Below are 24,311 nucleotides of genomic sequence, written 5' to 3'. Positions count from 1 at the left end.
TATGTTAGGTTAGGATTCCGTAGGGATCCTGTATACGTTGCCAGGAGTTCGCGAGCCGGTCGAGGTCGTTCACGAGCGACCTGAATCGAGTCAAACGGAGACCCTCGACTTCATCGCATTTCCAATGGCTCTTTGCTGGACATTCTCTCAAAAATACGTTACACGTAGTCATTGCGTTAGCCTCTTGGGATGTATATACTATCTCACAAGTCAAAATGCCATTAGGCCCGTCGCTTTGTGTGGAGTAACGATCTTCTGGGTTCTACAGGCCTTTCATCAATTCTATGGACAAATAACCTGACGTGCTTTTCTTACCAGTGAACCAACTGTCTAAATCTCCATACTCGACTTGCACCTGTAGCTACTTCATTTTCGAAAAAATCGTTACCTTTCTGAAAGAATCCACAATGTCAGCCTTCGCTTTCTCCCCTTTATCAATAAATATTATTACAAAGCCCCCCACAAGCACTAAACTACCTTTGCCGTTCAATACACACTCTCAAATAATATAGTTCTCTATTCTATTCTACGATTAACCTTGGATTCGATTCTTGGCGCGGTTGAGTCTACACTGAGAGGACCCTGTCTGGGTCAGAGTGTGGATGTCAGAGCTTCCTTATTCAATCCCAGCCGGCATCGATTGTACTAAATCGTACAATCGTTGTCATCCCTTTATTAACCGTCACTCAGAAGTGACATTTCGATTAAATAATAAGATAATACCTATTCGCCAATTCGTCGATCCAAAGGCAACTGCTCACCAGTTTCTTTCTCTCGTTCACACTAAAATATTTCTCATTGAAGCGCCACGGCAGTTTCCAATCCATTCAAACCGGTCTGTGAAGTCGCGATGAAAAGCACACTGGACGCGAAGGTACACACGTTCATACGCCACATGTTTACGTTCTACGAAATCTGGTAAAAGCTTCAAACAGATATCTGTTCTCTTGTATCAGTTTCTACGTTACTTCAAACGGAACCGAAAACGGGAACCTCGTTCCTTTATTTTAATTCTCATTGCTTAAAATTCTATAACGGTCGCTGTTGCTAATTATATTACATTCAGCAGCGGCCACTAATTATTCGTTCCAGGCGCCTCCTAGCGTTTGCTTTTTTATTGCCTTGACGTCTATCGATTTGCCGGCTTCCCGATTTCTTGTCACTGGTGACCTGTGACGTGATAAACTATCACGAACCTGTTTCGACGACAGGTGGATCTGCCAACAGTCTTCAGTCACGTGAATCCATTTTGTTAAATACAAAAATTCTCTTTTATCGACAGACCCTCACACTTGGGATTAATTTCGACTCTCACCTTGCTTAGCTGGTAACGTAAACGTAACGTCCGTAGAAATTACCGATAGGGAGTATTATCATAGACTCTCATATCAGTTCAGGCTTCCGAGAATCAATACAAAAGCTGACCAATAAGTTTATTTCTTAGGGTAACAAGGTAGAGACAACGAAAGTGCCGCATAGGAAGTTTCGTAATGCGTAACACGGTTTATCTTTTTTTCACTTGATCCTGGTGTAGGTCAAGGTCGGGATCAATGTGAATCGGGCCCGAAGCTTCTAACGTAGATGCGCGCGTCGCTTGGATGAGACTTAAGGAGCAAAGAGGAGACTGAACGGTGGAAGAAAAAAATAATGTTGAGCTAGAAGGAGGAACGGCGGTAACGGGTTCTTGCTTGCACTCGACTCATGCGAATCCGTGCGAAAGTGAAGGCAACTTCGAATTCGTTGTGTAACGCGAGACTTACACTCTCTCGTGCGCACTCCTACCCTTAAGCCTGTACTACGTCCCTACGCCGCGGCGTCCTGTATGTAACGAAGAGGGAAGAAGGGAAGCACGGAACTCGCCACGACGCGACAAGAAAGCCTTTCTATCGATCTGCTCCCATTTTTTTCTTTTGCTCCAATTTCACTACGGTCTCTTGAACTCGCTCGTATGCCCAATTGTGAAATCCTAATCTCGCCCATGCTCGCTGGTCAAATTATGCTAATCAAATTGGACGTCTCCTTTAGATCTTTTGCACTCACTCTTTTCTAAGGCTTTTAGTGTTTCGTATTATGATCATTGTTCGGATACTCTTTTCTTTTTTAAGGCATTAACAATTATTTCCAACTGCAAACATAGAACCGAATGTTTTTGGCACGATCGTTCTCACTACCCGTGTGCCGTAGTACCTTGTGTATTCTGCAATCTGCATACATTTCATATGTATCTCTTAGTTAGCACTATTTCGGTCTGCCACTTTGGTACTCTACTGAGGATACCATGTCTTTTAATTCTGACATCTAATAAAACTAGTATAATAAAATGGAATTTTGACGTTAATTTGGATTTATTTGAAATCGAATGATAAGAAAGGTTAATATGGTAATTCGATCGGAATGGAATTTGATAAGTTTGGCGAAAATATTTATTTAATATTTTTTGGTAGATTATTATTATGAGTCAGGCAGGTAATCTATACGTATGGATGTATATATAAAAATCTCATTCCTGCCTGTCGGTTCCGAATAGGCTCAAAAACTACGAAACCCATTTTCATGGAATTTTTACTGTAACGAGGAGTAGAGGAAAAACGTTAGTTAAATGCTGCGTGAAAGCTACAGCTTTTAATATTAAGCTTACAAGATACTTTTTTTCTATTGCTAAGCCTTGACAAATGTTGGTTTTATTTCGAATGCATTTTCGACGCGAGAATTTTTATTCTAGTGTATTGTGAACCGTGGAGTATGACGTCATTTTGCACTGTACTTACAATATATCCACGTGGACGCATGATAAGACTCACATATTTGAGCGTCAAAGTTGACTCGCGCAGTATCTCAATAGCGTTCATTGTGCAAATTCAACTCGAAACGAGCCAGTAATTCGTTCGATCGATTTTATGACCTGAAATCAGAATCACTACTCGAGTCCAGTATCTGTAGTCTCATCGCGTAAAGCTGTTTGGTAACTACGAATAAATTGAGCAAATATCGATTTCGACTAATTTTCATATAATTCAATCGCAACTAAATTCTGATCATAAGTGCAGTCACTTTGTTGATTATTTATTGATACATGGTAATCTTTGGGTGTGGTTATCTCAGGTTATCGATCCTGGCAAACAGACGTTCCTTCATCCTGAAGTTGCCAATAAGAGAGGATTCGGCCAAAAGGAAGTGTGTTTTTTTTTTAAATGGAAATATGCCAAGGCTGTCTTATGGGATATCTTCTTGGATCAATGGAACATGTCATATGGATACGTAGAAGAGAATTCAATGTCGAATGATCAAATGATTCTCATGTAGTGGATCTTATAGTGATCCTCAACACAAAAGGAGACAGACAATGGCGTCTCGATTAATACCATATGCGCATGTAAATTAAATGAATAAATACTAAATGTCCCTAGTGGCTCTTTGAGATTTTCAAAATCCTTCTTGAACTCTTCTTAAGTCGGTATAACAATTTCCTAACTCGATTAAAAATTTGTTTTTAATCTCCTCCCCCCCCTCCTCCTCCCCGCCCCTCAAGTTTTTCCTCAAACTTCATTGCCTAATCTTTGTCATTCTTCTCTCGTTATAAATAGATATCCTCAAGGTCCCTCGTGTTTTCACCAAAAACTTCGCCGCTGTTGCTCTCAATTTTTGCACGACCCGTTAAAACTCCCAACACTGTCCCACGGACCTCGGATAACGTATACTTTTCGCAAGTGCACTGACTTCGTCCACTGGTTAGTCATCGTCTGGAGAGAACCGTTCGGAGGAGAGTGTGTGATTCAGAGCTAATGAATTTCTTTACTGTACAAATACACATAGCCGTACGCAAGACCAAAGCTATAATAATTTCCAGCTTAGAAGGATTCTTCGTAAACTGTAAAAATTGTATTGAAACCTATTTTTCAATTTTACCCAAAAATTCGTTATTTTCGTACAAACACAGTCCAAGTCGGCCAGCATCAATTTTGAGAATTCCAGCAACCATTAGTATCCTATTACCGTTCTCGGTAGGCAAACCAATAGAATTCTTCGTTCGACGTAGTCCGTAATTTCAATAACCCAGGTTCGCTATAGTCAGTATGACGCTCCCCGCCATCATTTTTGTTCGTCCAATGCAATTCTTTTTTTTCATCTCAGTATACTCTGCTCGACTTTCGACACTCTACCGTCCTTCAATACTCGTGCAGTCGCCTTTCCTTGTGCACTGGAAATCGTACACAATCGCATATACTCGATATTATGCATACTGAACATTTTAAATAATCGACGTGTCCGACGATACTAATGAATAATGAAAGTCGTTCATTATCCGACAGTCATTAGCTCGCGTACTTTCTTACGGCCTTTTGAAATGCTTTCAATGAATCTTGTTGTTTTGAATTTATCAAGACCCACCGAGTCCATCGTACCCCTGCAATGTGTAATAAATACTCATTCGTCCTTGATGCGCTTGGGGACATTTTTTTGTATCGGCTTATCGCTCTTCCAGGGTAGCCGCTTCTGTTTTTAATTGGAATTCTTTTCTCTTATCCCCCCGTCGCGTAGACACAACAATCCCCGGGTCGCGTATCTATAGGTAGAATTTACAAGGACGATTCTCAGCGATAGGAAGAGAGCAACGATCTCGTGATCCGTTACGATCCAGTTCTTATGGAATCACATTCACGAGGAAAGTCCGTAGTACTTTCTTTTGATATCCTCATTTACTTTTACTCTTGACGCTTCCGTGAAACTACTGCAGGTATTTTAGTTCCCGTTCGTTAATCCCGTCGGCAATCGAGACGCTCGGGGAGATCGTCGTTCGGAGTAACGAAAGTTCGGTTAGTCTGGTAACGTAACTCTCTGCTCGTTATAACGCCGTGAACGCAGCATCCGTTCTACCGGAGTATCTATAGAGCCGGGGTATTTTGGTCTTGCGCGTATTTCGCTAAATTCGATCATTTAGGCAAATACGTAGCGTTCGAAGTAAAACTTGAAGCAATCACCCGTGCGTTAATTTGGCAAAAAAAGATGACCTAATGACCATGACCGATTTAAATGTTACGAAAGCCGTTACCGGGCAGCCTATTCGAAGAAGTCACCTTGCTGCGCCTCGGCATCTTTTTATTCCAGAATAATAGTATACTTATCTGTATAAATAGAGTTACGTCATTAATTTTTATTGTTTTCACTGCAGCGCTTAGGCTGTTTTCTTATACTCAATGTGCTACTCGACGCCGGCTATAACTGCACCTCACGTAACCGAACGGGTGGTTGCGATTTGATTACGTGGGGGATAGTCGAACAAGGATCGGGATGAATTTTTTTTTTATCAATAATAATAATGATCGCTTTTTTATACGATCTCGATATTTTCTAAAGTCCGATAATTTTCTTTCGACCCAAACTTCTGTGTTATTTTTATTAACTCGAAATAGTAATCGTGTAAAATTGTACTTTGCGAAAACCGTATAACTCTGCGCTTGGACGAAACTCTCTAATGTATGTACTTACATCCTCTTTGGGGGTGGTTGGTAATTTCGTTATTGGACTTTAAAGCAACTTGCTGGGATTCTTCGATACGGCAAATACGACGGTGGCGCTTAAGAATGTGGTTGAACTTCTCTGAGGTTGTCCCTCGTTGGGCTGAGGTCGTGACTCGTGACTGGTCCAGGCAGCTTCACTGTCTCCCTCCCTCTCTCAGCTTTTCTCTCCTCTTACGGTCTCTATGCTATTCTCACATATTTTTCCCTTTGCTACTGCCTCTCTTCCTCCGTCCCTTCCTTGTCTACCTTCTATTCTGATTCTTTTTCTCTTATAAGAAAATCCGTTACGCGAGGTTTTGCTTTATCGCAAAATCCAAACGCCGTCCTTTTCCATGTTAAGCAATTTCTTCGGGATTCAATCGGAATCGGAAACACGGTGAAAAGATTCGGAAATTTCTAATCTGACTGTATTTCAGGTATATACTAAACCCATCTGACATTAAACCCCGTGCACACTGTAATTTTGTCGAGCGACCAATCAGTCCTTGGTAGCAAAATAATCCAGGTACAGTCAAGTGTCTGTACGGTTGGACTAGACTCTGTCAAGGTACTTTGAAGCGACGAAATCAAGGTACAGTCAAGTCTCATTAAATCCGTTTCTACTGCCTCGATACCCGCAATACGTATAGGTATACTTTGCGAAGATAACGAATGAATAATTGTAAAATGAAATAAACATAATATTATAATCGACTTTTTAATAAATGTTTATCAGTAGATATATTAAATGAAAATAATTAAAAACTTGTTTAAGTAAAACATTGATGCTTTAAAAAACATGGAAAATTACAATAGTTTATTATGGAATATTTTTACTCAACGTTTACAATGTTTCCAGTTTCTTCTTCTCTCCATGGTGTCAGTAATGTATAGCAGATACTATCCTCGTAGATATCACGTTGCCAAAACACGTTATCATACACGCCCCCAAGTTACAGATAGGTTGCTATATACACGCAGTCCCCATAGTCCACAGATGATATTTATTCGTGCAGTCCTTTCACAGTTTTACCAAAAAGGAATGTTGGAGTTAAGAAACTTTGTTTTTCGCGGTTTATCATCTTAAAGCCTTATCTGCCTGTGCGAGATATGATAATCAGCAATCGTATCGTCGCGATTGACGATTTAAAAATATTTTCAAAAGAAATTTCGAAAAAAAATTTTACTCTTGTATAACCCTCCGAATGATCTTTTTACAAATTTTCCATTAACGTGACCAACCTCTATCCCTAGCACTTATTTAACTTTTCCTATTCACGTCTGACAATACCTAAGACCCATTATCCCAGAAATATCCGTTGATCCTTAAAAACCACAAGCGAACCATAAAAACTCAGAACAGCCCTTTCCCATCATATAACTACCCTAACGTACAATTTCCAAAACCCAAAGTATTTGCTCTTTTCACGTTTCACCTCCTTAAAAATCACCCTAAAAAATCTTAAAGTTCAGTTAGGCAAGAAGCAGCCAGGGTGTCAGTCACTCACAATCAATTAGGTCACGAGCAGTGTCAGGAACAGTAGTTCCCAGCATGGATCATCGAGTCAATAGAAATAATAAAACCGTGATTCGTCTTCATACTTGGGAATCCAACAATAAGCCAATTATCCCACAGTAGTCATATATCTATCAACGACTGACTATAAAACATTTTTGGAAATTCACGGTATATTCACTCAATTTGTTTTCATAAATTTTTCAAAATTTTCAATAAAATTCCTATGACACTCCTCCCCACCCAGGATCCATTGGATGCACACGTGGCTTTGTAACGTTGCACCCTTGTCACGAGTGCCTGGGCTCTGTGTTGTATCGACGATAAGATTGAAAACGTCAAAAGGAATAATCTCACGGCACGCTTCACACGGTTGCCAGAGTCATGATAGTTAAAGAGAGAGCGAGAAAGAGAGAGAGAAAGGGGAGGCAGAATGAAAGAGAAAGAAAGAATGCAAGGCGTATAATCAGCTGTGGTTTTGCCTTTTGCCGTCGAATAGGTGAATGACTCCTGACGGCGTGGCACGTAATGATGACCTCTGCCCCCTCGCGTTGCACCGAGGAGGTAAATTGGTGGGGCAAAGGGGGGGGGGAGCTATATAAAAAAGATATAATTTGTATGCGACAGGTGCACAGCACCTACATCCAGCATGGAAATTCCTGGCGTCTCCCATGTAAATAACGTGTCTCCACGATAACCCGTGTTATCCGTTCTCCGATAAGAAATCACCTCAGCGTCGTTATCAGCGCTCAAGTAGAATCTGACGGAACAGCTGATCAGCTGCAATCCAATCTAGATCTCCTCCCATTATTGCCTTAAGTTCATGCGTACTGTTAGACCGTAGTAGCAAGATCTGCCTGTGCCAAGAGTATATACATATATATATATATATATATATATATATATATATATATTTTTCACGGTTTTGTTTTAAACACTAACGTTATATCGTGGCCGACGGGAGTGGTACGTATTATGTGATGCGATAGCAAGGAGTGCGTGCGGACCACTTCCGGTGAACGATCGGCATCCTTCCGCTGGAACGATCCAGTCATGCTTTCCTAGCCGGGAAAGAGTTCTAGGGCCCTTTTAGCACTGAGCCAGTCGACTCTCTCGTTCACTTTTTACCTTTATCACTTATCTATATTGTTTATCGTCTAATCCACTATTAGTACTCTTAAGATTATCATAGGCAGATTGTTAGTAACGTTACGGCTTGATTCGGAGGACGGGAGATAGAATCTGTAGGTATCGGTGACGTCATCGAGTCGTTTGTTTCTTTGTCATGTGAAATGTCAAACGAGAAGCTAATTGCGATCTTGTTTGGGAGTATATAATTAGAACGGGATGCTGGGCAAGGTCGAGTACGCACCTCTTGAGACAGATAGCAGCCACTCGACGTATAACGAGCGCTCGCAGACTTACACTCACGCGTCCACACATGCTCTTTGGGAAATGGATGCTGCGATCATTAGGATCATCATGATTGTACGTATTATCGGTCTCTTCCCTTCTTCGAGTCTCATCGTTACTTTCGATTTACTTTTTATTTCCAATGCGATTGAATTATTTAGATTTTTTTTTCTTTTAGGTTACGTCGCACTTCTTCGTGTAATATTAATTTTAGATCTTTCGACTTTTCCCATAAAATAGGTAAATCTTATTAAGTTGTATTACGTCATTTTATTTACACACAGCGGAATTTAGATTTTCCGTTCTATTCTCGTATAGCAGAAATTCTGTTGGATTTAGTGACGAGCTCGACGTGCTTCGGATACAAAGGCCCAGCAGCCGGAAGCTGTAGAAACTTTCCTAGTGGAAGATTATCATCACTTTTTTTGCGACGTTGTCGATAAGAATGTTTCGTCATGATTATTGGTAAGATTCAGAAAAAAAAAAAGTAAAACGAAGTAAATTTTTTTTTTCAATTTATCAGAATCGAATTTGTGCATTTATCGATAATTGGAATTAATTCCTTGTGTCTCTGAATGGTACCAGGAACTCTATATATGCATATATATTATTTCTATACGGCAACTAGATTTCTATTGGATGCTTTTACTTTCACGTTTTATAACGAATTCCTATTTTAACCATGTGGACTCTTCCGTGTTTCCTATATGTCACGTATGACCACGTCGTTACCTTCACGTATTGTTAAGCTCAACGAACAATTCCAGTAACTGCATTTCGACTTCTCCGACTAGTCCGGCAATAAAATATTCTCACGCGGTAAAACCTCACGACTCGTTCCAGATCAAGATCGGATTTAGCTTGGATCTATAATACGTGCATATTGTATCTGAAGATTTTTCATCTCCGCTACGATAACGAAATCGAATTCCAGACGCAACGTTTGGCTACGCATTTCGAAAAATGCCATCGATCCACGTTCAAAACAATTTATAGGACATTTCAGACTATTTTCCTCTCGAACGATTCCCCAAAGCATTACTGTCAGTCTTAATAACCCTGCAGGTTAGGGATGCACGTGGATGCACTTACTGATATCTCACACCAAAGTTTAATAGGACGACCAATCGATTATTTACTACATGTGACGCACGTTACCAACACCCTCAACAACCAGAAGAACCTTCAACCTTCAACCTTTTCACTATACCTTCAATGCGATAGGGAGCCATTGATTTTTCTTTTTATTGACTCAGTCTTAAATTCACGTAATCAAAAGATTATAGAGTCTCGCTGAGTATAGTGTAGCATATCGTATATACACAGAGTCTAAAGAAATCGTATGTGCATCATCGGTGCATAGGCAAATATTAAAAGTGCATTTGTTCGAGGCGTCAAAATTAAAAGATCTTTAAACTGCAGCGTAGAGGCTGCTAGTGGGTGGTACTTGTCACACCCACCGACTTACAAGATTGAACCGTAACTTTTTCGTGTCACTGATCCCCCCCGGTGCATCCCACGACACGTGCCCAGACATGCACTTGGGTGCATTCCCAACTGCACGTCATTAAACGGATCTTGACTTCGTTCTGGGAAATATAATTAAAGCATGTGTATTTCTGTGAATCGATTTAAGGATAATGGGCATCGGTTGGCTGACCCCACGTGAAACTGAACTGTGTTCTTGATCGCGAGTGCATCGGGATGCACGAATGTCATTAAGTCATTATGCAGATTGGACTAGTCCCATGCATGCTTATTGGGTTATATTTATTAGGGAAGGTGGCGTTTCTATACGTGAGCTTGCGGAATGAGTTCGTGGGCTTGGCTTCATCCCCGCGATCAATACTTAAAGGCGATAGTCCCACCACCTACGTCCCAATTGTGCCTTCGGCTCTCCCGTCCATTTCCGGAATTCGACGGAAGTCACTGTCCCGGTGCTGACTGTGCCAGTCCGCTATCACGAAGTCTGATCCTTGTGGGCCCTGAGGTATTACCTGCATTTTTTACCATTTGAACTTTGACCTTTGACTTTCCTTCTGTGGATAATGGTAATATTAGCTTTGAAGATCCAGGTGAAAGATTATGTCGTTACAGGGTCCAATCTGCAAGTTCAGTTTTTGTTATCGATATCTCCAACGAAGTGTAATGGCTTGGTTGTGGAAGAATGTAACTCGGGAGAATGATAAAGCAGAAGTGGCACTTACGAAAGAATGCAAGGGGCGATTAATAGAATCGAATAAATTCTTATGGGGCCAGTATATCTATGTAGTTCGATGACGAAGCCGGTACGAGGCTGCGCCAGTGAACTTTGCCCGATTAAAAATCTTTTTTCCGTTCTTACGTCATATCTCGACCTTTCTTTCCCACGTTTAATCAGATTCTCAGTGAGACTTCGTTAATCAGGACTTTCGATAGCGAAGGCACTGCAAGCGGTAAATATTTCACGTTCAGGCCAAGCGAATAGCGACAAACAGCCGGAAAGGAGATACGTAGTGGACGAGATGAAAAATCTTTATACGCGTGTCAAAGGTCGAGTCTGTGCTTTGGAAACTGCTTGAACTTTGGTAAAATCGATTTTAGGCATCTCGGGATTGGATGAGAATAGCACCGACACCTGGAAGGATCGAACCTTTGCGTCGGTGGAGATAGAGATGGTCCAGGGACAGACTCACCGGAGGGATGGGGGGATAGGGACAGGAGGATAAGGTCGAGGAGGGCGCTGAAGTTGAGCTCTGTGAGGTCGACTGTTCCCAGTTGGTAACTTTGGGGTCGCGGGAGGAGCCACTGCTGTATGGATACATCCGAGGTCACGTGCTCCGGACAGCGAATCGTTAAAGGGACGAGGTCGACTAAGGGCGTTGATACGAGCAGCTGTTCGCCTCCTGCGTTTACGTCTATGAATGACCTAAACGTCTAACCTGACCACTCGGCTGCTCCACGGGAGGAAGCTTCTTCGTGGCTGGCTACCTTAGCTGGAAATGAGAATACCCCCTGATAACATTGGTCGGCTCATACGAATATCCCATGATGTTGCTTGTACCAACCTGGATAATAAGACAGACTGCGGTTCACTTAGCAGCTACGCGTGGAGACTCTAGGATTATCGTAGCTCGCAGCTGCACCACGTTTCCTCGCTAACGAGTCTGCCGAAGCTAAGGTGGAAATACTTGGGGCACACCAGCCTGTTCTGGACTACGTGGGAATTGATACAGTTAACAGTGGCCAGGTCGCTGTCTTTGTATTCCTGTCCTTGTTACCATCATCGACACCCGCATCATTGGTCGGTGCTCCAGATATTTAATCAGGAGTCTGGCTCCCGTGACCAGGTTGGGAAAAAGGTCTCCTAAGAGTCCTAGGTTGAAATTCCTGATTGCCTTGACATTGCAACCTCACTGGGAGACAGATGGAAATATTGCGATTGTTTCTGGCACTGTAGTCGTCATGAGTCTTGATAGTGGGATTTTTATTATAGCAAATACCATCGCGACGATCCTAGCCTTTGGCATAGGCATTTAAAGCTAAGATTGGCACTTTAGTCGTAGCTACTGTGACTTGAGAAGTAATTGATTCTGACTCGATCGACCGATTCCTTCGCGATACTCGTAGATGGTCCTATTGGTCTTTTACAATGTGTTTCTTCAATCTTCAGTTTTGGGTTATCAATTCGAATCTTGAGACTACTCGATCCTCTTATCCAGGACGATCACTGTATCTTGGGAATGTAAACCACTCCTCTTCGACGAAGCTGATCTCAGCGATTTAACGTGGAAGATCAATATTTACATTTCTTCCATGCTGGCCGCGTAGATCATCGTTCGGCCCGTGAAACTGAGCCGCGGGAGGTTTTATGTCGGAAACCGTGAATTTCGCAAACTCCTAATATTAGCCTCTTCGCTATATCATTTGGCCACAGCTTTGGAATTTACTCGGAGATATTTCGATCCGGCGTGAATTTCAACGCTCGACGAATTTCATTGAAATTTTCTTTTCCTAGCAATCCTTATGCATTTATTTATCAGTCGTCTGCGCGGTGCATCTTGGTGGTTGCTGCTTCCGGAGGAACAGGAAAACCAGTGTAAATTACTCTGGTACTGTCACGTGTCCACTCGGCTTTAATTCGTTCGCGTTAGAGACCTTCCTGCTAATTTGACAATTTAACGCGAGAATTACGTTATTTAACGAGGCTTCTTTATGGAATCAATTTGACGCCTCGGATTGCCGCGGGCTGAGCGGGGTCAAATACTCGTTTTAATTTGGAATTTTTTTATCTTAACTTCACTTAATTCTGTCTCAGAATATTGCCAACTGCTCATTTTTAACTCTTGCCAATTATTCATGCACTCGTGTATCTGTTTTGCGGAGATGCGTATACCTATATCTATAACGAGAAGACATTTGGCCGATCAATCTCGACGTGATCGATCGTCGTATCAGTTGGCGATCGGTCATGCAGCCCGCCATGATTCTTGACCTTAGATTTCGATAATCTCCAATGAAAGTCACTTCATTTAATGAGCAGAAATTGACGTGCCGATCGTCAGTCATTGAATTTGAATAAATCCTAATTGAGTATCATTCGATAGATACAGATATACATTTTTAAGTTATCCTAACATTTTAATTGACCCGTTCGATGAATTTTACAAAAATATTATTTTCAATTTAATTTTCTTTAACGATTCGCTTTATTTACACGGTAAAAGAAAAAGTAATTACACATATGTGATAACCTCGAATATAACAGTGTCTCCGATACATAAATAGTATCAATTAGTCATATACGTGAGATAAGCTTTATATCAATCCTCAAAACACATGTACAATTCTTATCTTGCTTATCTTGTTACAAAGAACTTGGAGCCGAAATAACTTTTTTTTTAATTGAACAAGACATTTTTCAAAGTCCCCCTGCCCTCCTCCTCTTATGTATCTCCACTTTGTTTTCTTGACTCATACACCTACGTAGCCGAACGATCGCTCGAGAAGTACACGATAAAGAATTCTCTTCCAAGAGGAAGAAGACCCGAGTTCCTTTACCGTCTAGTAAATGATCGTGACGTAATTTGACTCTGGCGAGACGGCAGCGATTGCATTATATGTGTACATAGACGCAAAGTGCAGCCAACGGAAACTGGATATCTCCAGGGCTACGTAGAAATGTATGTAGGAGCTCCGTTTGCGTTCTGGGAACTTCACCAGGAGCTCCACATAATAGGAGTGACAGGATGCAGGTACACTGCGTAGCCTCAGCCTCAGCCACACGGTGTCTCGCATCGTGGCTCAAAATGGAATTTGTGCGGATCGTGGAATTTTCTTAAAAAAAAAAAAAAAAAATTGTTGTTTACGATATCGGCAACCGTTCCCGGTGCACTGGAAGTACGTAGACTTTCTTCCGGAGATTCCCAGAGGAAGATTATGGTTTCACTTTGAAAGTTCTTGGATTACTTTTTTTTTTTTACGGAGAGACTATAGGGAGAAAGGTAGAGGCTGCAAAGTTTTTTTTTTGAAATGAAATTTTCATGGGCAATCATACATTTCCTGATAGAATTGCATCTGACGCGGATGGTTCTTAATTAGCATCTTATTGCCTACAAATTATTGCACCTTTGTTGCTAGTATATTGAACCTTGTCGACGTTTACTGCAGACGAGATAATTGTACGCATCAAGGACACTTTACGTACTCATTAGCACCGTGCTTACGCTCCTGCATAATTGCATTCAATTAATCCACCCAACGCACGTCCCTGTCGCCGCTGGGAGTTGCTGTTCTCGGTCATTCAGAAAACCATTGGATACGATAACAGTGATATTAGATTATTACTGATACTCACTGATGCTAGAGTTTTATTTGATTTATAGCGAGCAGAATGATATCGAATCTGGAAATGTAAAATATGTTCGATCTCCATGCGCCAGCTGGATTGGGGTCATGAAGAATCGGGAAAATTTTTTTGATTTAGTTTTAAATTCCTTGAAATTTCGTCACTGTGAAACCGTCTTATGGTTCGTCGCTCTGTTGTTTTATCGCACGTGTTCACCGTTTGCTGGTATCATAAATGTATCTCAAGTGTCGCTAATGGTAATCAGCCTCCACGTGCTACCAACGTATAGCGTCATTAATGAAAATCATCTTAGAACATTAATTGGCTGTGCAAGCCATAATATTTAGTCTAGCGTATATTTGTAGTATTTTAAAATTTCATTTCATTCGAATTTTCTTTCCTCTCGCAGATCTGATACACTGTACGAACGAGCCAAACGTCTCGATACCACAGCTGGCGAACCTCCTGATAGAACGATCGCAAAACACAAATTGGACCGTGGTCTTCAAGGCTCTTATCACTGTACATCATATGATGTGCTATGGGAACGAGGTGAGAGGAATATTTAAAAAATTAAGTAATCAATCGTGTAATGGGTAATTGACGTTCAGTTTTTCACTATAAAATTCCTTTGTTTGTTCTTGCAGAGGTTTACACAGTACCTGGCTTCGAGCAACAGCACGTTTCAACTGAGCAATTTTTTGGACAAGAGCGGCGTCCAAGGTACAGGATTATGGGAATCGAAGAAACATATTCCATGGCTCCGTTCCTTATAAGACTTTGACGTTCCTTCGATCGTTCCCAGTGACTCAACTTTCTGAGTCTACTGTTAGAATGTATTTTATCACCTTTTTTTCTTCTTTTCCTTTTCAAATGCACCACCTACGTGACTGCGCTCTGCACGCCGGTGGTTCTTTTGCGTTGCACGAACTCCCAGATACATCCTGAACTCTGTATATACGAATAAGTAAGAACGGCACGTTGCTGGCGTCTCGTATCTCTAAGTCCGAGATTAACAATACAAAAGGAACGCGCAATGAAAACTGCAGGCTACTCATTGAATTCCTGTAGCAGTCGAATACATTCTAGAAAGATCCATTAGATCATAGACAAACGATCGCTACAGTTCGCATTCTTTTCACATTTTCAATGTTAAACCAAATTATTTCATAAGTCTGGTGTATGGATTAATTATTCGATTCTTATTATTGAAAAAAGAAAACAGAACTGTCCAATCAACCAAATAGTCGCTTCGTGTCCAAGTACACTTGTGTTACTTTGCTAGAATTCAACGAGACGTTTCTTATCTCGAAATTCTACATTTCTTGTCGCTAACGCATCAGCTGGATCGACTCCACTGGGCGGATGATCAATTATTGATTGATTGAATGTGATTAATATTCGTTACCGACTGCATCCATGATATTAATACTGTTCGCTTTCAAATGTGCATCATAATTCTGATCTCTCTACGGAACGTTACCGTGAACGTTCACTGCACTCTAATATTATGTTTGTATTACATGGCCAGAGATTTTGATCGCTGTTTAAGATGCAACGCGACTACACCTTTCATTAGATTAATGTTACCAAACTATAGTGCCTGTTAATTCATGCTGCACCTTCCTTTAGAATGTTACACTGTTTCACGAGTGCCTTTACTGCTTACCTATGTACCTTATACGTGTCGATACTTTCTATTTCCTTTTATTTTGAATTAATCAATCCCCTTATACCTAGCTGCACGCATTAATTACTACGTGGTATATAGATATACCTGCCAATTCCTCTGCTTACTCTGCACTATTTGGAATCTGTCGAAGATATGAATTTATCTTTTTCATGTTACCATGACATCTGTCTCTGATTTACTAACTTGGATTAATTTTCTCTCTGTTTGGGAACAGCTGGAGCACGCGTGGGTGAGTGCCACAATATCTATTTATTCCATCCCGGTCAGTCATTAGATAACTGTTTGGTAGTGTAACTAACGTGGGATAGCCATATATTAAATTGGCTGCTGATTACACCGTGGGAACTGACAAACTGATGCTTTCCTATTTCAATAAGATAATTAGACTGTTAATAGTCTTTGATTAGACTTACCAAAGGCTACTAATATTTAGTATTTTAGTTGCATTCTAAAAGTTTGTTTCTGAACGTTAGATCTTAACGTAGTTCAAAGTGTGTTGACTGATTAATATTACGTTTGTGTGCATGACTTTTTCTGTATATGTGTGTTATTATCACGAGTTTAATCTTTTTTTTTTCCTATTCAGGGTATGATATGTCACCGTTCATCAGGCGATACGCCAAATACCTCAACGAGAAAGCTCTGTCGTATAGGACTGTAGCTTTTGATTTCTGCAAAGTCAAACGAGGGTACGTTACCATTTCAATTACTGTCATTTGATATACAGTCTGGCTGGCTGGTGCATGACTGTGTTTCAGAGAATTAATAGAGAAAAGTCTATAGTAACGCAATCGAACTGTCAGACTTGGTTAACTAATGACTTCGATACACTGAGATGGGAATTATTGTGCTTTCAGGAAGGAGGACGGAACTTTGCGCACAATGAATGCTGAAAAATTGCTGAAAACTTTGCCAGTACTGCAAGCCCAGCTGGATGCGCTTTTGGAATTTGATTGCACGGCGAACGATCTGACGAATGGCGTTATCAATATGGCCTTTATGCTTCTGTTTAGAGATCTTATTCGCCTGTTCGCCTGCTACAACGACGGAGTCATTAATCTTTTAGGTAAAAGCTGGCATATTTTGAATGACAGAATCGATCGGGCATTTTAATAAGAAATTTAATATTCCATGTGTTTATACTGTTCACAGAAAAGTATTTCGATATGAATAAAAAGCAATGCCGGGACGCTTTGGATTTGTACAAAAAGTTCCTTATACGAATGGATCGAGTTGGAGAATTTTTGAAGGTTGCTGAGGTAATTATACACTGCGGTAATGTAATCTTTTGAATATAAAATTCAAATTTTATCTATTATTCTTTTTCCTCTTCAGAATGTCGGAATAGACAAGGGAGACATACCGGATCTTACGAAGGTTCGTATCCATCGAGCTTTATTGATTTCATATTACGTAACTGAATCCTCCGGCACGCAAACGATGCGATTACAAGCTTTATCTTTTCTATTTATACGCGAACAACGTGCCTTTGGACTAATATTCATTTTGTCCTTTATTCTTGGATATATCCGAAAAAGGTAACATACTCTACGAATTGCGATTAGATCATCTAGCAATGATAGAAGACACTAGAGCACCTTTTATAGAATAAGCATTTTACTTGATTCTTTCCCCATGATAGATTAATATTCTTATATACTTTCATTTCACACTCTGACCCAACCTAACCTTGCCTATGCAATTTTAGGCTCCAAGCAGTTTACTCGATGCATTGGAACAGCATCTCGCTTCGTTAGAGGGAAAGAAAGGATCAGCCGCGAACACACCAACGCAATCCGCAAGGTATGTTAAATTTTACAGTCCTTAATAAAATTCTATTTGAAGAAGGAAAAAAAAAAATAAAAATAAAAGCAGATGAGAAGATCAAGAAATAATTGTCCTACCTCGCACAGATTGTCCTGATATTTAATCCAAAATTAATTATCTCTTCTCGTCTGCCTACTTCATCATATTGATATATCATATTATAGGCATATAATGATCATGTCGCATACATCTCAATGCAGCACCATTTCTTTACTACTTATCAGTGCGCACAGGATCACGCTTATTATTTATAAAATTCTACAAACTCAAAACGCATCTCGCCTATACTCTCTCCGTGTCATGATCACATACACTGCCATGATAATCTCATACGACAATCAAATTTGCTATTTATATTTTTTATATACTGCCCGTTTATTTCGTATCTCACGTGTCCTCAGTAATGCCCACATAAGCACAAATATGGTATTCACGCACTTTTAGACAATTATTTTGATTAAAGTACATATCGATCTTTTGTACATAAACGAGAAAACCATTAACATTTGTTATTGCATAGTCCAGTTTAACGTCGTAGCAAAAATAGAATGATACGTACGTACTGCGTGTCTGTTTGATTTGTCGCTTTGACCTGCAGTGTATCTCGAACGAAAATGAACTTTCTTGAGAAAACGCCGCCTCTTTTTTTCTTCCACCACCTATCTAATCCACACGAATTAACGACACTGATTCTCGAGAAGGTTCATGTTCGGTAGTATAGTAACAGTACAAGAACTATCGGTCGCTCCATACACCTATTGATACACGAAGAGATCATAAGCAGCTATCTGTTAGCACATGGCTAAGAGCACGTGACAAATAGAGTGAACTGATGAACACGCCTATAACGTGTCATTGCACATGCCTTTATTCGTAACTACGCAGTGCATAGTGTATCGACAACAACAGCAAGAAAATACGCACCAATCTATGCAGCATGCAATAAAATTAAGACACCGATTAGATTGTATTGTCTAGTATAGAACAAAACAAAAACAGACGTATCGAGTAAATTAACACGTAATGTCGAGTATTGATTAAAAAAAAAAAAAAAAGAAAAAACGCACCGAAATTGAGACTAGCATAAATGCATGTGTAATACGTGATTGGTATTCAGTTTATACATATTTAAAATAGATATACATACACATACGTTAAGCGATACGTGAGCGCACACGGTACGTTTAATTTCTACGCATTGTTGCATCTGTACGTACTACACTATTTGTTTGTCTTTTTTTTGTTTCTTCCTTTATTTTCAATTATCAACTTTCCTGCTCACTATTCCCTCGTCACACTTGTCTACATCGACGCCAACCATCGTCCCCGTCCGTCCTTCTCGACTCTTCCCGCATCCGTCTCTTCCAATGGCGCACAAAACCCTGAACCCCATCATTGCCCAAGCAGCAATAGAACGAATGTAAAGTCGGGAGTGTCCGCCCTGTCTTCCACCAGTACGGCGTTTGGAACGGCGGCGAGCAACGCGCGTCTAGACCACGCGGGAAATGGACACATCGACGAGGCTCTACGGCAGCAGGCCCTTGCCGAGGAGGAAGCCGCCATGAATCAGTACAAGGTAGCGGTCGATCGATACGTTTCTATCTTGTTGGATCGTGCGAATTTAAATAATTAATTATATTTTTTCTTCCTGGTTCCGCACAGGCTAAGGTTCAGTCACCGTCCGGCGGACCCAGCACGAATCCATTCCTGAGCTCTCCGACCAACAATGCCAATCAGCCAATCGTGGATCTGTTCAGTGCAGCACCTGCTAACGATACACAGGTAGGTCGATGGGTTGTATTTTTTAAATAGAGAATATTTTTTAATGACGCAATGATCCAACAGCCTCAGAAGGCTTCGGACGATCTGCTGCAATTGGCCGGAAATCCGTTTGCTGATATGTTCGGCGCACCTCAGCCTGCGCCGACTCAACCTGCACCCGTTCAGAACAACATGTGGATGACCAACGGTAATGGTAATTGAGAGATTTCTTTTAATTTGTCGTTAAATTTTGATTTTTTTCTGCTTTACGTTGCTGCGTGCAAATTTTTGTTTCTTTTGCTTTTCTGTTTTGTAGGTTTCGCCGCTGCGCCACCGGCAACTAATAACTTTGTTACAGATAACAACTTCTCGTCTGTATTCGGAAGTCAGGAGCAACAGTCGAGTAAGTGTTTACGAGGCTTATTTGGGTAACGGTCGGGTTTATTGGTTTCTTAGGAATTTACACTGAAGCACCACTTCATTGCTCGTCGATACAGTTACACTCTGATTTTTTAAATATTACGTCACGGCAGAAAAATTCGCGATCTTCTTGTACCCTTACTTATGCACTACACGTACCACGTACGAAATTCACTGCCTCTGCAATCGAAGTCCTCTGATGTTTGTGAAATGAATTTAAAAAAGAATGTCTCTACTCTGAACGTTCCCGGCCTAAAAAAGTCCTGTAGAGAAACTTTTTGAACGAAAGGGAGAAGCAAGAGCTAACGTTGCACCTTGGTAACTTTTTGCGCAAGCAGCCGCCGCCCCAGGAACGGCTGGATCCGTGCCGAATCCCTTCATGTCCGATTTCCCAGCTCCTGGTACCGGCCAGCCCGTGAACGCAGCGGTCCTTGACCTTTTCGATCAGGGTGGAGCTACCACCGTGGGTGGCGAAGCTCATTCCCAGAGCGGAGACCTGTTCAGTGCCGGCGGTCAGGCAGATCTCTTTGGGGACGACTGTGCAATGCTCAAGGCCTCTGAGGGGAGCGACGGAGACGGTGCTCCTGGCGTTCAGCCTGGAGCGACGCCTTCCTCGACTCTCGCCTCTGGCAAGTTCACTGCCACGCCGCCTCCCAGACCACCGCCTCCCGCGACAGCCACCAACGGCACACCACGTGCAATGTCTCCTGCCGTCGGCGGAGCTTCACCTGGTAGGCCAGCAATGGCCACTTCCGCCGCGCCAAGTAAAAGCGCCTTCGATGATCTCAATGATAGTATTCGCATGGCACTCGGTGGGTCTCCCTCGCGTCCAGCACCTCCTCCTCAGCAGCCTCCGCCGGCTCAGCAACCCATGCAGCAGCAGGGTTTTGCTATGTTCGATATGGGTACTGGCATGGGGGGTGCTGGACAGCCCATGATACCCGGAGGGCCAATGGCTGGCTACGCTCTTCCTTCCCAGACCCAAATTCCTGTGGGATACGGCTCCCCGGCTAAGCAGCCTGTGTCAGGTGACAACAAATGGTCCACTGTCGCGCTTTTTGCATGCTCTCACCACTTTTCATCAATTTCTCTCTTTCTACCTCTCACTCTTACTGTATCTCCAATTTTATTTTTACCTCATCATTTTTTTACTTTTCACTCCTTCTGTGTATTATACTCCGAGCCCAATTCACTTATTTATTATTAATCAGAATCGAGCGGCAGACCAGGCTCGCCAAGTTCTCTATACTTTCCGCAAGCTGTAATTATGGCTGTATGTTGCTATCGAATAAGAAATATTTCAATCCTTCATCGTAGCTGCGTCTTCGTTGCTAGGACTTGTATATAAATATCATTTTACTGTTTTTCTCACGGTACAAGGAAGACTACGCATGGCTTGGTATACCGTATTCTTTATAACTCGAGTCTCACACGTGGCTTATCGTCTTCTCACGTAATACGCTTTCTATAACATATCATTGATTGCGCAAGGAAGATAATTGTACGTGACGTCATTTGTGTATCTCGCGTTCATTACTTTCGGTAATTTTATTTAATTTTGCTTAAATTATTCGGCTATTACGTTCAGTCCTCCATGGCACGCGTACCAACCAACTTTCGTGATGTCAGGACTTTCTGATCCACGAAAGCGGCTCTACACGCGTCATCGAAGACCTCAGATTCTTGCGGGTCCTTTTGGTACTTGGGGGTTTGCTTCTTGGGGCTTTGGCTGACGTAGCTGTTGCTTAGGTTTTGACGGTTTGGGCTCGGTGCTGATGCCTTCCACCACTGTGTCTGGAGCTAATAACGTTTCAGCAGCGGGTCAACCTGTGAACACGTCGACTTCCGGCAAGGTACTAACGGGCGACCTGGACAGCAGTCTCGCCAGCCTCGCGCAGAATCTCACTATCAATAAAAGTGCTCAGCAGCAGGTCAAGTAAGTTCAATCAAGAAATTCTCATGTTTGCGTCGCAATGCATTGACACTTTACGTTGTACCTATATTATGAATTGTTTTTTTAGGGGAATGCAATGGAATTCTCCTAAGAATGCTGCGAAAACGGGCGGACCAGCAGGATGGACGCCACAGCCAATGGCCGCTACCACCGGCGCTGGCTATCGTCCCATGGTAAGGGACACTGGCTTCATTCTGTCCACTGTCACCTAATTCGTAACACACTCGTTCACCAGCACGTTTCATTCGTTTGTTTATACGTTGTTGGCGAATGGCTTCCAAGACGAGTATTGCCAAACGCTTTGGCACGTGTTACGGACTGCCAAACTAGACGATAACAGTACTCATTCGTATTATCAGGATCAGTTACAGGATAACAGTTAACAAATTTTCAATCAAGGTCTTCTTCCCTTTGTTGACGTATTCTTTCTAGTGTCTTTTAATGTTTAGACTAGTTCCATGAGGTCTGTGTCTTCTTTAACGAAGTTTGCATCCTTCCACTAGAATACCCTTTTACTCGTATACGCCTAGTGTAACTCTCTTAAAATATCTTGCTGTAGCATCAAGTAGATGGTAAGTATATCATGTGTGCATCTCACGTGATAGAACGTAATCGTACCTTTTGTTTTACCTATTGATATAGTATACGAGTTTTTTGGTCTCTCACTAAATTATCATTTTGCTTTGAGGCTGTAAAGAAATTCAAGTCGGAGTGACGTACTTAGAATTCTGAAAATAGCAACCGCGTGGAAATTAGCAATTATTTTTTTTTACCAATTTGGCATATTTAGTTGAGTGATGCATGCGTGGCATATGGCATGTTGCCGGCTGTTGCAGGGCCAAGGAATGACGCAACTTCCTCCATCCACCACTTTGGGCTTCCCCTCTCAGCCTGCACAGTTGGTGAGTCCATTCACACACGTGGTGAATTTCTAAGGGACGCGAAACCATTTCCCTGATCTGTCCTGTCTTGAATCAGTGACTAAATCACGGCTGATGTCGATAATACCTCGGATTTCACAATGTACAATAAAACTTTGCGCGTCGAGTAATCGTACTTGGAGAAATAGTAAGAATACATTGTTTCGCGCTTTTATTATTATATCTTTTTTGATCCGTCGGATCCCACGTCCGATTCTTCAAATAGAAACGTACGTGCACTCCGCATACGAATTTTTCATTATTTTATTCGTATCGTTCATTTCTCTAGCTTCCGCATTTACTTTCTATACCGCAGCGCTCACCGGTTTATGTAATCTCTAGTACGCACATATTGCTACATTTATAAGCTCCTTTACGCTCTCTGTATATATATATATAGAATTTATGATATTCATAAAATTCATAGACACGATAGCGTCTTGTCATTTTCTGGTATTTGTACATGTTTTATTAGCGTTGCGATTTTACTATATTATCTTCATCAGTATTATTAATACTACTATTGCTACTACTACCGCTACTACTACTCTGCATTAACTTGACGGATCGACCGGTATTAAAAAGGTACGTGTCTGTAGTCCCCGGTGAAACGGGAAGACACTTGTAAAAGATTTTTCTAGAAAGTCATCATACACAAGTAATAGTCTTATAGCACGCCTATGCAAAGCTTGTTATACAGTAACCATGGAAACAATATCTATCGCCAGTTATGAATACGTTGACAATCGATAGAAACTAAAAATGTGGAATTGTAAAAAAAGAAGAATTGAATGAAAGACAGTAGTTGCTGCTGTAGATTTTCCTTAATGCAGAGTCTGGCCTATTGGCCGCTGTACGAATTAACATGTAAAATATTAGTTGAGCTTATTGACAGGCACGCTGGGACCACTTTTGTACATACATCTGATAGTTTCCTGCTCTGGTGTCTGTAGGGTATGCAAGGTATGCCAATGGGCATGCAGGGCATGCAGGGCATGAGGCCGATGATGGGTGCAATGCCTGGTGCTCCTACCGCAGGTGCAGGAGGCATGATGGTTGCAGGAGGAGCTGCGCCCATTATTATGTCCAGTGCGAATCCCATGATGGGTGCTCCTTTGCAGCAGCAGCATCCTCAACCGACTGCACAGCCGCAGAGCAATGCCGTACAGCTCGACCCATTTGGTGCTCTGTGAAGGGACTAGGTATCTATCATTGCTGACGCGCAATTGCACATGGCTCGGCGACGATCATCCAGATTGACTGTACAGATATTAATTACATAAGTTTGTCTTAAGCGTCAGGTAGACTTTTTCTCGCTAATTAGATTCGCATTGGCGAAATGTCAAGTTGATGCGGTGGTCGGAATTAAAATAATAATTAATACATGGGAGAGCAATCTGTATGTAATCTAACGACACACGCATTTATCAAGCAACAGCAATAACGTAACACTCGTTCTCAAAGACATTTTGCAATGCGCTT

At 41.5% G+C, this 24,311-nt stretch overlaps 1 protein-coding gene and 1 long non-coding RNA gene across 22 annotated transcripts in view; both read left to right on the top strand.

The window, feature by feature from the left end:
• The window catches only part of LOC107263234 (phosphatidylinositol-binding clathrin assembly protein LAP), a 28,341-nt gene that overhangs the window by 803 nt on the left and 3,227 nt on the right, over positions 1–24,311 (top strand). The window contains exons 2-18 of one of the 21 annotated variants that reach the window (XR_003058415.1): positions 14,664–14,806; positions 14,902–14,977; positions 16,162–16,176; positions 16,534–16,636; positions 16,805–17,013; positions 17,100–17,206; positions 17,283–17,324; positions 17,656–17,750; positions 19,182–19,350; positions 19,437–19,556; positions 19,620–19,749; positions 19,852–19,938; positions 20,294–20,983; positions 21,705–21,891; positions 21,977–22,082; positions 22,746–22,811; positions 23,783–24,091. Coding sequence is in view for 19 of the 21 variants with exons in the window: in XM_015730188.2 (XP_015585674.1) it covers positions 14,664–14,806; positions 14,902–14,977; positions 16,162–16,176; positions 16,534–16,636; positions 16,805–17,013; positions 17,100–17,206; positions 17,283–17,324; positions 17,656–17,750; positions 19,182–19,350; positions 19,437–19,556; positions 19,620–19,749; positions 19,852–19,938; positions 20,294–20,983; positions 21,705–21,891; positions 21,977–22,082; positions 22,746–22,811; positions 23,783–24,022 (2,585 nt within the window). In the remaining 2 variants the exon portion in view is untranslated. Of the gene's footprint in view, positions 1–14,663; positions 14,807–14,901; positions 14,978–16,161; positions 16,177–16,533; positions 16,637–16,804; positions 17,014–17,099; positions 17,207–17,282; positions 17,325–17,655; positions 17,751–19,181; positions 19,351–19,436; positions 19,557–19,619; positions 19,750–19,851; positions 19,939–20,293; positions 20,984–21,704; positions 21,892–21,976; positions 22,083–22,745; positions 22,812–23,782; positions 24,131–24,311 lie in introns of all 21 variants that reach the window. The other 20 variants (XR_003058414.1, XM_015730191.2, XM_015730190.2 and 17 more) reach the window with 20 other exon arrangements.
• Positions 11–3,406, top strand: LOC107263239. The gene is made up of 2 exons (XR_001536631.2): positions 11–2,962; positions 3,103–3,406. It is a non-coding gene; the product is annotated as an uncharacterized LOC107263239 (long non-coding RNA).

Source organism: Cephus cinctus, unplaced genomic scaffold (assembly GCF_000341935.2).
Source record: "Cephus cinctus unplaced genomic scaffold, Ccin1 Ccin1_scaffold0143, whole genome shotgun sequence".
Taxonomy (NCBI): domain Eukaryota; kingdom Metazoa; phylum Arthropoda; class Insecta; order Hymenoptera; family Cephidae; genus Cephus; species Cephus cinctus.
Note: the sequence above shows the minus strand (reverse complement) of the source record. Positions and strands in the feature narration are given on the sequence as shown.